Source organism: Gobio gobio (assembly GCF_949357685.1).
Source record: "Gobio gobio genome assembly, chromosome: 8".
NCBI lineage: Eukaryota > Metazoa > Chordata > Actinopteri > Cypriniformes > Gobionidae > Gobio > Gobio gobio.
In genome coordinates this window covers 47,522,107-47,536,313 of record NC_137114.1, presented here as the reverse complement: position 1 = coordinate 47,536,313, position 14,207 = coordinate 47,522,107, and the positions used below count along the sequence as shown (strand labels likewise).

General features: G+C 39.1%; 1 protein-coding gene across 1 annotated transcript; it reads right to left on the bottom strand.

The window, feature by feature from the left end:
• Positions 1 to 3,708: 3,708 nt before the first annotated feature.
• Positions 3,709 to 13,696, bottom strand: LOC307129988 (uncharacterized protein). The gene is made up of 3 exons (XM_079822818.1): positions 13,569 to 13,696; positions 12,875 to 13,373; positions 3,709 to 4,806 (listed from the first exon to the last, which is right to left on the bottom strand). Exons 2-3 carry the CDS (start codon positions 12,957 to 12,959, stop codon positions 3,956 to 3,958), a joined length of 936 nt encoding a protein of 311 aa, XP_079678944.1. The 5' UTR covers positions 12,960 to 13,373; positions 13,569 to 13,696; the 3' UTR covers positions 3,709 to 3,955.
• Positions 13,697 to 14,207: the final 511 nt, after the last annotated feature.

The following is a 14,207-nucleotide window of genomic DNA, read 5'->3' as shown; positions in this document are numbered from 1 at the left end:
GGATTTTGGCAATGAATGGGAAAATGTGAAAAATGCTTTTTTTTCACTTTGTTTCTAAAAAAAAAATCAACTAAATCCAGTATAAATCTGAAAATGTCTACATTTATATCAAGATCTGGTCCTAGAGCATAAACACAAAGTGGAACAAACTTTCTGTCTCATACACACACGCACACACACACAAACACACACACATGTGTGTGACTGCAAAAGAGAGCATTTTTATAGAAACTGGCAAATAAAATCAACAAAACTGGCATAAATCTGATACTAGAGCACAAAATGCAACATGGAACAATCATGAGAAAGAGAGGGAAAAGGGCAAATAAAAGAAAGATGAAAGGCAGCTTAACTTTTGCATAACTTCCCTATGGACCTCTATTGGATAATGTGGTCATTGCACTCTCTTTCTCTTTAACTATAATTCCTAAAGTTTTTCCACAAACCTACAGATGGCGGTATTCTATCCCTAACACATAGAGCAATGTCCAAAAACTATTTATATTTATTTAAGATCATCATTCAAGTGATTTTTTCATAAAAAAATAATTTTTAATGAGCCAATTTATGACATAGTTAAGTATTTGTGCAGTAAATAGGTAAAAAACTACCAAATACCCACAAAAACACATCATAAATGTATAGTTGAGAAGTAAATAAAAAAAATGATATATAGTTTTCCATGTAAAAAAATTATATTTCGTTAGGCAATCACTCTGTAAAGGTTTGGGGTCTATCTGACCCCAAGGGACTCAAACGTAAACCCTACTTGAGGGACGATTAAGGGTTAAATTCTTAAATTCCTAGTGTGCTTGCTGTCGGACGGCTGCGCTCGTCCGGTTGTCACCTGCTGACTGGCGCCGCTAACTTTTAGAGTAACTTTGTCTAACAAGATAACTTTACCAGACCCAGCTAACTTTTGAAGGAGTAACCCCTGTCAATACAATTGGATTAGCTGCCTGAAACGGAGAGATGTCCGAATCAACAAACACCAACGTGATTAAATCGGATTATCTTTATGTTGTCAGAGGATATTGCCTTTAATAGAGCAGCACAGGTTAGTCAAAATTTGCTTGCAGCTGGCTAGTCAATGTTAACTGAATATAAAGCTGTCAGTTGCCTTACTATGAGTTATTATTTTGCTATCTTCCTTACCAGGCTTTGAATATTTGCGTTTTAACGCGAGTTCAAACATCATATGGCTGCGGGATTGTTTCTGTGTGTTACGATCGGGGCAAACCGCATACATTACAATCCCCATCATGACAAGGCTGAAACCGCAGTATCTGCTGTGTCAAAAAACGGGGAAACAAAGCTAAAACGCAGTAACATCACTTACTGCGGTTTGCCTTGGTATTGGCTTGGATTTTGTAGTTACTGCAATTTTGACACGCTCGTTTCTCTAAAACTGGACAAAATTGAACCAGCAAACTTTTTCACAAGACAGAACAGATGTCACAAAGCCCATTTCAAGTCTTAACTCAATTTTGACCAAATGTGTAGGTACTGCGCTTTGCCTTTGGACGGCAGTGTTCTTCTATTGTAGGCTACGGCAGACTATAGTTTTTTATATTTCTTAATAAAATTGTGCTAGCTGGAACAAATGCACAATGATACTAACATTAGCGTTTCAGGTAGGACAGTAGATATATCAGCAAATATTGTTCTCAAAGAGATTATTTTTGGAATATAATATAACAATGCACAATCACAGTAGTGACGCCAACTGGGTTAAGCATTTATGATACCGTATCTGAGGGAAATGTTACAGCGCGTTGATCTCTTCAAAGTAGAGTTGTTCCGATTCTGATACTAGTATCGGAAATATCACCGACACCACAACAAATTCTGGCATCGGTATCGGCGAGTACTTGAACCCATGTACCGATCCGATATCATTTTCTTAAACAAGACCTAGTTATTATGACCGCGAGCTTTGCCTAACCACTGCGCGGTTCTTCTTCGAAAGAAAGGAAAAAGCGTTAGCAGTATGTCCGCTGTTTAGCAGTATTTCGTCCCTGTGTGGATGGCGGGCGCCCGCGCGCACACACACGCGTGACACTCGCTTGCTGTCTTTGTCCTCCCCCAGTATCTTTACCTCTATGTGCATTTTTACAGTCTATGGTCACTATATGAGGACACGAACGCATAAACCGCCACTTCATGAGAATTTATCGTGTCATATAATTAACACAGACACTCAATGACGTGACGTGTTCACGGCAACCCGTCAAAATAAAAGTTTGGTTTAAAGTGAAGAAATTTTCTGAATATAGTTCAGAATATATGTTCAGTATATGTTATAGCCTACAGTAGATTTAGCTACGTCTCTATGTAATAATAATACATCTCTACTAATAATAATAATAATAATAATAATTATTCCTAGAAGGTTGTAAATAGATTATTTTCTGATTAATATTACATTTTTTATATTCCTACATTTATATTGTAAAACTAAAATACCTTTTTCAGTTTGCAGTGTTAGATTTGTGGCTGCAATTGAAGTTCTTTTTCGCTTAAGAAAAATAAATAATATTACTGTCAAATGCATGTCAGATAATAAAAATACTGTAATAAATAAAGTAGTTCATCATGTATTTGTTCATGTTTTATTAAGGGATAAGTCTGAAGCACACCATAAAATAATTCTAGCAATTCATACAGGGCTAGTAGTGTATACAGCTGTATATACAGATACACACCCAGGTATCGGAATCGGTATCGGGAAGGGAAAAAGGGTATCGGATCATTTCTACTTCAAAGGAAGATTACAAACGGCAAACGCCAAAATGATTACACACAACGATTTTGTTTTGGTGGTTTGCTTGACGATCTGAGTACAGGACTCACTTTAATGGTAACGTTAGACATTTTTTTAAATTTGTCTAAAACATACGAAGCTATTCCTAGATGTTTTGATTCTCGCGCCCCCTGAGCTTACACTGACAGGCGGTTGTCTTGACAATGACATAGTTTAGGGAGGCACAAGTTCACGTTCATTCTCTCTCTCTCACACACGTGTGCTCACACACACACACCTTCAGTGAAATTAATGGACTCACAAACCATTTCAGCACTGCATTTATTTTGCTGATGCTGATTGCCGTAACTGATTCTCTGGTGCTGCTCACGTCGCAATTTCAATCTCACGGAGCATGAATATCTGGACCACATCCAATCAGAGGCAAAGACCCGCCCCAACTCTGTCTCTGATTGGTTTAGACCACGACATGATCCAACCATGAGTGTGTGAGTTCAGTCAAAGGAGAACAAACGCTTCGTTCGTGGAGAGGCAGCTGAGCGGATGCAATGACGTTAGGTGCACCGGTGCGACCTAGGAAAAATTTTAGTCGCACCTTTACAAATTTTGGGTGCATGTGTTCCCAAATTGGTCGCACTCTAGAGCGCTGACATCTCACATGGCATGAGGGTAAAAAAACTGGGTAAATGGAAAGGACATTTCTGGGTGTACTGTATTTTCTTTTAATAGATAATACAGAATAGCAGATGTCCCACTTACCTTGTAACTACACGGAACAAGAGTATATTTCCCCAGTATATATATATTTAAAAAAAAGGGGTTAATTGGCTTGAAACTACCCCAAACTTAAAAAATTATTATTATTATTATTTACAGCTTATTATTTCACAGCTATTAAAGCAGTCAATAATGAAGAATCAAGAATGGACACCAACCTATTTGTTCCTCAGTATCTTCATGTTTTATTCTGGATGGATCTGGATAACTCATGTCTTCAATCTCCTCTTTAATCTCCTCTTTAATAAACTCCATCTTTAACAGTCACACAGATTTCAGCTGCTATGTAATAATGTTATGCCTGATTGGTGCATTTCATTATGAATTTGAAGGATTATTTCATTAGAGTGAATAAACAGATGATTTTTTTAAACCTGTTGCATCTTTGAAACTCTTCTCACACTGAGTGCAGTATTACGGCTTCTCTCCAGTATGAACTCGCTCATGTGATTTCAGGTGTCCAGACTGAGTGAAACTCTTGTCACAATATGAGCACTTGTAAGGTCTTTCTCCAGTATGAGTTCTTTGGTGCGCTTTCAGATGACTAGATTTAGTATAGCTCTTCCCACAGTCACAGCACACATGATCTCTCACTTCATCATGTGTTTTCTGATGCAGTTTGAAACTGTACAGCCATGAAAAACTCTTTCCACAGAGAGAACACACATGAGGCTTCTCACCTGAATGAACCATCAGGTGTTTTTTAAGATTTGAGGATGAAATAAAATCTTTACAACACTGATCACACTTGAATGGTTTTTCTCCAGTATGAATTCTTTGGTGCTCTTTCAGATGACTAGATTTAGTAAAGCTCTTCCCACAGTCACAACACACATGATCTCTCACTTCTGTGTGTGTTTTCTGATGCAGTTTGAAACTGTACAGAAATGAAAAACTCTTTCCACAGAGAGAACACACATGAGGCTTCTCACCTGAATGAACCATCAGGTGTTTTTTAAGATTTGAGGATGAAATAAAATCTTTACAACACTGATCACACTTGAATGGTTTTTCTCCAGAGTGAATGCGCAGATGTCTTCTGAGAGTTGATGATTGAGTAAAACTCTTTCCACACTGAGTGCATGTATACGGTTTCTCTCCAGTGTGAATTCTCATGTGTCTGTTAAGGTCTCGTTTTTGTGTGAAACTCTTTCCACACTGAGAGCAGGTGTGCAGCTTTTTGGCTTCTGTTTCTTGAGTTTTGAAGTCACAGAGTTTCTTTATGTCATTTAGTTTGTGTTGTTGCTCCGTCACTTCCATCTGGTCTAAAATAAACATATAAAGTAGTCAGAATCAGTTCAATGAGGTTAAAAAGTTAAAAACACTCAGCAGAAAACAAGAAATCTGGGCCTGTATTTATAAAACCTATAAGAAATGCTCTTAAGAATAGTCTTAAGCTTTAACTTAAGTGTCAAAAGATTCTCATTAAAAGTTGTCTAAGGGTGTGTTCACACTTGTCATGTTTGGTTCGATTAAAAACGGACCCTGGTGCGATTGCTCGGTTAGTGCGGTTCATTTGAACACATTTGAACGCTGCCATCCGAACCCTGGTGCGCACCAAACAAGCGGACCGAGAACGCTAAAAAGATGGGTCTCAGTCCACTTCCAAACGAACTCTAGTGCGGTTCGATTGATATATGAATGCAAAACGGACCAAAGACATGTAAACGAACCAAAAACAGGACGTAATGTCACCAGATGCGACGCTACAAGTCAGCTGATTTGACGAAGCGGAAAGATCGGTGTATCCAAAATGAGTAGAGGGCAAACGTGGAGCAACGAGGAGGTAAAGTGCCTCATCGATATATGCAGATCTTCAATTCTGCATACAACAGAGCAAATCCTGGTGCTGTTTTGAATGTTTTGAACATTTTATGAGCTCTTCGTGAGTTCTCAGCTGGTAAAAATAAAACCATATGTACACGCATAAAATGATGGCGTTTAATCCACGCACAGCATTGTTTTGAATGTTCGGTGAGCAAGCTCTGTCACGAAATATACGTCATAAAAGCCGACCAATCAGGTTGTGACCGTATCCCTATGCCTTTGGTTCAGTAACTTTAGGTTTGCTGTTAAAAATGCCAGAGTGAACACTAAGCGGACCAGGACTATATATGTTTTGTTCTTGTTTTTTGGTCCGGACCAAACGAACCGAACTACAAGTGTGAACTTTTATAGAACTAAGAGACTTTTATAAAGAAGCTGAAAGGTGGATTCTGAAATCCACTACCACTTCAATATAATTGTATATATCCTAATTAAATTTATAATCAAAGCCTCAATCAATATTCATGCTCCTCTATAATTATGATTTCAATGATTCTTTCCAGTTATGAGTTTGCTTATATCAATAGGACCCATGATTGTTTCTTCCTTTATAATTTCTAAAGTTTGTATTTGGTCTCTGAGTGGTGACTGAGGGTCTGTCCTGGTGGTGTGTGATGTTTCGCAAAAACACTTGATTTCAACATGTTGTGGTGTGTCTGGATTTTAGAGGCATCACACACCTCCAACTCGACAGGAATGAAGTAACAGAGATTGCTCATTTAGCCCGGCTTCCAGAGATGAAATGTGGATTTGTCTTTCATGTTATTTCTTTATTTAATTTAATTTTATATTACCTTTTACTCAGAGTCGGCACCAGAGCAGATCTACTGGGGGGGCATTGGGTCATCGGCGTGGGGGCACTGCCGTATGAGAAATATTTTGATGCAGTTGCGACATCATAGTCCAACACAGCAGAAATGCAATAAAAAAGCGAAACACTTTTTATTATTATTATTATTATTATTATTATTATTATATTAATCAGGCATGGAGCCAGGATTCCAGTTTTGGATGGGCCAGAGCCAGACCAATTGTGGGTGGGCCTTAAATTAAAAAATGTTATCAAATCCCTGTTTAACCTAATAAAAATTACTGACTATTGTAAAAATTTTCGGTGCATAGGACTGACCAAAGAAGAGCCCTTTGGAATCTCCATTACGCAGGCTGTGCTTTAGCGCATCTCTCTAGAAGGCCAATAGACTGTAAAAGTGGTCAGGAATCTATATTAACCCAAAATAAAGTTTAGTTTTGCTCGTATAACATGAGCCCGAATATTGGACAATTCTATTCAATTGTGTTAAGGAAACAGGAAAACGTAGGCTACGCATGTCAATCCCTTCCCGACGATCTTGGTTTGCTTCTTATTTATTAAATATACAGACAATTAGCTAATTAAAAAATAATGTTATATGCTATTATTTAAACATATCCTTACTATGAAACTAAATAGACCCTCTGTCCGACAAAAGCGCCCGCGCATTTTTCCTTTATGACAGCGGAAACAACTCGCACTCCGTTATTTTAAGCCATACAGATAAAAGCAAGACATAATTATAAACTATAAACTGTCTACTTTTATTTGTGTACACTCACAGCACCAACAAAGGCCGTGGACTCAGGGAACAGATTATTTTGCACTCCACTCCAAACGCTGTCTTCATTTCAAAAAAATATTTTGTTTATTAAACGCAAAGTTTTTTATTCAAAAAGCGTTTCAAAATTAATTTCATATTTCCAACAAACGAAATTCCGAACCAAAATAACGAAGTGGTAAAAAAAAAAACAACAACTTTGAGTTAGCCTACCACCATGCAAATGAAACATTTCGCCCTTCTGTCGCGGTGACTATACCCGACAGGGGAACGGTAGCCTAATTAACTACATGTTCTAAATAAATAAGCACATTGCCTAGTAATAATAATAATACCCAAATACACAACTTATAATAAATAAACTCAAATATTCTACAACACATTGCATACTACAATATACAGTGAGGAAAATAAGTATTTGAACACCCTGCTATTTTGCAAGTTCTCCAACTTAGAAATCATGGAGGGGTCTGAAATTGTCATTGTAGGTGCATGTCGACTGTGAGAGACATAATCTAAAAAAAAAATCCCCAAACAATGTATGATTTTTTAACTATTTATTTGTATGATACAGCTGCAAATAAGTATTTGAACTCCTGAGAAAATCAATGTTAATATTTGGTACAGTAGCCTTTGTTTGCAATTACAGAGGTCAAACGTTTCCTGTAGTTTTTCACCAGGTTTGCACACACTGCAGGAGGGATTTTGGCTCACTCCTCCACACAGATCTCCTCTAGATCAGTCAGGTTTCTGGCCTGTCGCTGAGAAACACAGAGTTTGAGCTCCCTCCAAAGATTCTCTATTGGGTTTAGGTCTGGAGACTGGCTAGGCCACGCCAGAACCTTGATATGCTTCTTACAGAGCCACTCGTTGGTAAAAAAATCCCCCAAAGCATGATGCTACCACCCCCATGCTTCACAGTAGGGATAGTGTTCTTGGGATGGTACTCATCATTCTTCTTCCTCCAAATACGTTTAGTGGAATTATGACCAAAAAGTTATATTTTGGTCTCATCTGACCACATGACTTTCTCCCATGACTCCTCTGGATCGTACAATTTTGTCTCTAGTGTCTTTGGGCAGCTCTTTGGTCTTGGATTCTTACTGATTGTATGGGGTGGACAGGTGTCTTTATGCAGCTAACGACCTCAAACAGGTGCATCTAATTTAGGATAATAAATGGAGTGGAGGTGGACATTTTAAAGGCAGACTAACACGTCTTTGAGGGTCAGAATTCTAGCTGATAGACAGGTGTTCAAATACTTATTTGCAGCTGTATCATACAAATATATAGTTAAAAAATCATACATTGTGATTTCTGGATTTTTTTTTAGATTCTGTCTCTCACCGTGGACATGCACCTATGATGACAATTTCAGACCAGTCCATGATTTCCAAGTGGGAGAACTTGCAAAATAGCAGGGTGATCAAATACTTATTTTCCTCCCTGTATACTACCGTAAAACTTCAAATAATAGCCCGGGCTTCTATTTACCCAAATCGCCGAACTGCACCGGCTTGTATTTGAAACAAGCGTCTATAAGAGGCCTTTAATTTAGTGTTGAGATGTTCAAGCATGACGGTAGGAGGTTACCACATTATATTACGTTTTATTTATAATTAATTCGAATGTGTTTAACAAATCATTTAATGTAAGAAATGTCTTAGATTATTGGCAGCACAAATTGAGCCATTGAGCGTATGAACTTGTTGCCCGAAACACATCAACAAGAAAGAATGAAGGCTACCCTGTAAAACAACTGCAATCATGTGATAGAAAATTACTCTATACATCACTATCATCATTCCCGCGGTTCTTGATTCAAGTTCATGGGCGAATTCCTCCTCCTCGTTGCTCTCCTCCACTTCTCCCTCTCCAGCCTCCGCTAACTCTGCCTGCCTTGCTCGCACTAACAGCTCCGCCCAGATGCGCACGGCTCTCCCTCTTTGAAACAATGGATAAGGTGATCCTCGCTTCCATCAGAAGCTACTGTCAGGCCACATACCTAAGGATAACATCCCGAAGTTAATGAAATATATCTCCTCCTTCTCCCTCGCACACACAAACACACGCGCACGTCTGCGCGCAAGCATTAAAGGAATTTTTCAGCCGCTCCGTATTCAGCTTTACCCACGCTTGAAATTTGACAACTGTCAGCTTAAATGTCAAATTATACTTTATAGAAAAACTGAAGACTGAAAGTTCGTTAACCTCTTTGTTATGTTGCCATGAGTCGTTCATGAACGGTTCCGTCTGTCACGTGAAATTTTATCAAAACAAAGAACAGACGATCTGACGGGTTTGAGAAGATCAAATACGGCCCGATACTAAAAAACAGACCCGGCGTCTATTTGAGACCGGCCTTTATTTACCCAAACCTGTCGTCACACCAGGCGTTTAAAAGAGACAGGCGTCTATTTGGGACTCTGCTATTATTTGAAGTTTTACGGTATACCATAAATGACGGAGTAGGCTATTTTAAGTTGTTACACTATGCCTAAGAGAAAAATCCAAACTTCACAGTCTATTTTAATGACATCTCGTTATTATAACAAAATTGAAAAAATAAATAAATAAAAAAACATAGTGGAAAAAATAATATATATGATGTGGCAGATGCGCGTCACCGTATCGATCATTCCGACACAGACAGAAGACAACGTGTTCGTTATTAAACTCATAAAAGACAACAGAATTACAGGAATACTGGATTCTAAACTAATAAATGCCACAATTTATCAAGACCTTGAAGCAGATATGAGGGAGAAACACACAAACGGCACCTTATGCGTGCCGCTCAAGTGGCTATAAGGTGCTTTCCTTACAGCCTTAATGTGTCCGACGAGGTGGCTGGGATACATAAACCTACCAACATCCGTGGCATAATATTTGGAATGACTTATTGCGAGAGGAAAAAAAAAGTTTGTCGCATAACATCGTTTAATGGAAACTAGTTTTTTATTTAAATTTAGAAAATAATCGCAAAGGTTTTTGCGCAAATCTGTAATGGAAACGCGGCTACTGTTATTAAAAGAATAACCAAAAGGAATATTTTTTGGGGTCACACGCCATGGCCTGTGGTAGGAGGGGCATCAATGACCGCTAGGGGGGGCACGGCCCTCGAATGCCCCACCACAGCGCCTACACTTCTTTTACTGAAACCCTAAAGAATCAAGATGAATATGGTCTGTACTATTGTCTGTATCTCTCACTGAGAGAAAAGCACATGTTATCAATATGTTTTGGAAAATGTTCTCTGGTTGGGACCAGATCTCACCAACTCCAACCTTAGAAAGACTGTGTATCTGTGTATGTGCGCAGTATTCGGTGTTACAGATCAGTATCGGAGGTGGATTTCGGGCATCCTAAAAGATGAGGGGCTTGTTGTTCTGGACAAGCTGGCGCCTGCTCCAGAATCTGGAAGGTCATTACGTGCCTAATTCTGGGGTGAAAGCGTCAACAAGTGATATCTGTACACATGAATCTGATTAACTGACAATGTGTGGAAATTTACCAAGACTGCCCATTTTCTCGGAGTCAATCGGAGTCATTCCACATGACAATAATGACGTGGTTAGACCTTGAAAACAGTATAACTTGTAGAAATAGTAGAAATTGTATGCATGATAGGTGGAGGCGGGGAGACTGTTAGAAGGAGCGCGGCCTACGAACTCCTTGTGAGACTTGAAGCTGGCTTCTGCTGATGAAACTGCAAACTATTATTCAGTAAATTTCTCTTTCATTAATCTAACTCCTGACTCTTGGTCTTCATTTTTCACTACTGGTCCTGGGTCCTAAACTGTTACCCCAACAAAGATAAAAGCAAGTCGAAGACTGATTCTTAAATGCTGACTAAAGTGGCACTTAAGTGTTACAAACTCAGGACTACAATGATGTCAACACAAAATGGCCGCCCTTAACCACTGAATCAGCCAATAGTGAGCCTGCAAGGGTGAAGTCACAGCAGCAGGACACCAATCGTTTAATGCAATTATAGTAAAAGAATTTAAGATTGAAACTTTAATATTTAAATTTATCACAAATTAGTATTGATGCAGTGGAATAATTTTTGATTGATTTTATATTCATTCATATAATTTTCCTTATTTACATTTGGAGTTAAGATGATGATACACGGGGCAACTTTTTGAGCAATGTTGCTGGGCACTGAGCCCACGACTGATCTAAAGTATCCAGATAGAAATTTGTTGCCCATTCTAAACGGGAAAAGTGCACAAGCAACATTGCTCAAAGAGTTGCCCCGTGTATCATCACCTTTAAAGTTACAAAGATGCGAACATGAGTTCCCTCAATTATGTTAGGAACACGCGATCTGTGTGTTTTCTGGTGCTGTTTAAAATTCTTTAGCCATGAAAAACTCTTTCCACAGAGAGAAAACATGAGGCTTCTCTTCTGAATGAATGAGAAGAGTGACTGAATTCAGTGGCTGAACCCGAAATCGCCCCCTAAAGCCTCATTCACTATCGCTTACGTTATCCACCAGTACAGTTCACATCAAGGAATTAATGAAAACTAGTGCGTGAAGTCAGACAGCCATTGAGTGTACATCGGCTATACACTCGTTATTGCAGTGCAATGTGGGATTGCATGAGTGCACTCAACGTCCACTATGGTTTCGTACACCCCTACAAATCGCTGTCCCTTCAAATAATGCCCTGTTTGAGGGTATAGGGGGCGATTTCGGATTCAGGCAGTATTTTTGTCTTTGCAAAAACCCTTCACACACTTTTGCTAACTGGCAAGCAGCATTTGCAGCAAGTCGTGTTTTACTGTAACTTCAGCAGCTCCAGGCACGCAAACAAAAGCGGCAATCTCATTGGTAGGCAAGTTAACACACCGCGTCAAAAAAAAAAAAAACAACCCAATGCGGTTTTTTAATGGCGCTTTTACGCCTGCCGTTTTGCGCGCCGGTGTGCACACTCACATTGGCGCCCTTTGTTTAGTCACGAGGCGTTAAACACAAGCGAAAATCATCCCGGTGTGAACAGGCCTTAAGTGTGACATCTGAGGGCTGTAAATTAAAGTGGGGTTTGTGTGAGTAAAGAGCAATATGAAGCTTCAAGCTTTATTGACGTTCTCGAGCCAATTTCACGCAAGAAAACTGACAGCCTCCGACATCCGCGTGACCAGAGTTTCTCAGCGTGCTTAAGTCAAGCTTCAAGTTACGTCAAGTTACGGCGACTTCCGGCGACACGAGCGACAGTGACCATTGGCGACAGAATGTGGGCGTGTCAAGCGACACGAGATAAGCGACAAAAGTTCAGAAATTTCAACTTTATGCAAATGAGAAGCGATTTTCGCGAGCGACAACCTATAGGAGTGAAGTCAGTGGAGTACACGTGATCCGTCTGCTGTACTGCTACTGCGGTGTCGTGTTAAGATGGAGGAGATGTTGATTTTAGATGTTAGCAATTTCCCTGTTCTTTACTATATGTCTCTGTGTACATACAGAGACACATTTTTAAAAAAAAATGATGCATGGAAGGACGAGGGTGATCTGCTAATGACGTTTATAGACAACTCGTAGTGGGAACGCCCACTAGCGACATGAATCTCTGCCGCTGGCGACATGCAGCGACATCATCGCTGGCGGTGTGAACGGGGCTTTCTACATCTCACATGGCATGAGGGTAAAAAACTAGGTAAAAGGTAAGGACATTTCTGGGTGTACTGTATTTTCTTTTAATACATAATACAGAATAGCAGATGTCCCACTTACCTTCTAACAACATGGAACAAGAGTATATTTCCCCAGTATTAAAAAAAAGTTTTACTTGACTTGAAACACGAAAGCCCAAACTAAAAAAAGATGCACTTTTGCTTATTATTTACTACTTATTATCTCACAGCCACTAATACAGTCAATAATGAAGAATCAAGAATGGACACCAACCTATTTGTTCCTCTGTATCTTCATGTTTTATTCTGGATGGTTCTGGATAACTCATGTCTTCAATCTCCTCTTTAATAAACTCCATCTTTAACAGTCACACAGATTTCAGCTGCTACACCTGGAGTTTGTCCTTCTCTTGTAGGATGATGTGAATATTTCCCAGTATTTATTGGTGAATTGTTGTGGGAGGGGCTTCACTGCAGGTGTGAACTGTGATCACTGTGAGATACTGACGCCCACAGGACCAGATCTGGAAAAATCAAAGATAAGTTACTGAATTTACACTGAATTACTTTAATTACATATTTCTGTCAGAAATATTGAGTAGTTTGGTACAAGTTAGATATGAATTGCTTTCAAAACAAGGTTTGTTCAACTCCTGTCCAAAGTCTGAGAGAAACAACAGGACCATCATGTTTAACTGAGCTGCTGAAAAGCCTCTTTGTCTCCAAAAGTTCCCTGTTTTCCCCTCATTCATTATGCTGATGTCTGAGATCTTCTGTAAAGTGGCACATTAAGCACATTTTATTGGTGTAATAGAGTCAAGAGTGTGTGAAAAACTCTCTGCCAACATATTATTACACTCTAATAATAAACCAGGACACACAACGCATTTCATTACATTGGTCCTTAAACATGTAAAACTCTGGAGTTGATTAATGTTAAACTCTGTAATCTGAGAAACATCTCTCACCTGCAGAATGGAAATATAAGGCATCCGGAGAAAATATTCCACTTTTGTCTTTCATTCACGATCGTTAACAGCGTCGCTTTTAGCTTCATCTGGAGAGTCTGCTCTCGTCTCTGGCGCTTCTCTTTTCTGCGCATGCTCAGGGCGCGCGGTGTCATGTTTCTTAAAGGGGCCGCATATTCTTAAAGCGTATTCTTTGTAAAGGTGTAAATCGCCTTTCAGTTGTAAGAAGAAAAAAATATATTTGTAGCATTTTACTGTTATTTGTAAGTGTAATTCATGTATTGTGAAACTGCAGATTAATGCCATTGTAAAACAAATATGATCTATTCTTCCGACTTCCATTTTTCCACGCTTACACTTTTGACACATTTTTTCCCCCCGATTTGCACACTTCCATCTTTCCTTTAGCTGCTCTTATAGTTTTGGCACGATTCTCTCATCACTGAGTTTTGCAAGCACAAAGAGGAAGGCGGGTCCAACTTCTTCTGTAGCCAGTCAAATGAGCTTCTTGCTCACTCTCGATTTACTCTTATCTGATTGGTTAAATAAACAGCCCAGACGCCAGAACAAATCTTTATCTTAATTTGGCTCAGCATCGTTCTCGTTTTTGATGCACCCATACATGTTAAAGGTCCCATG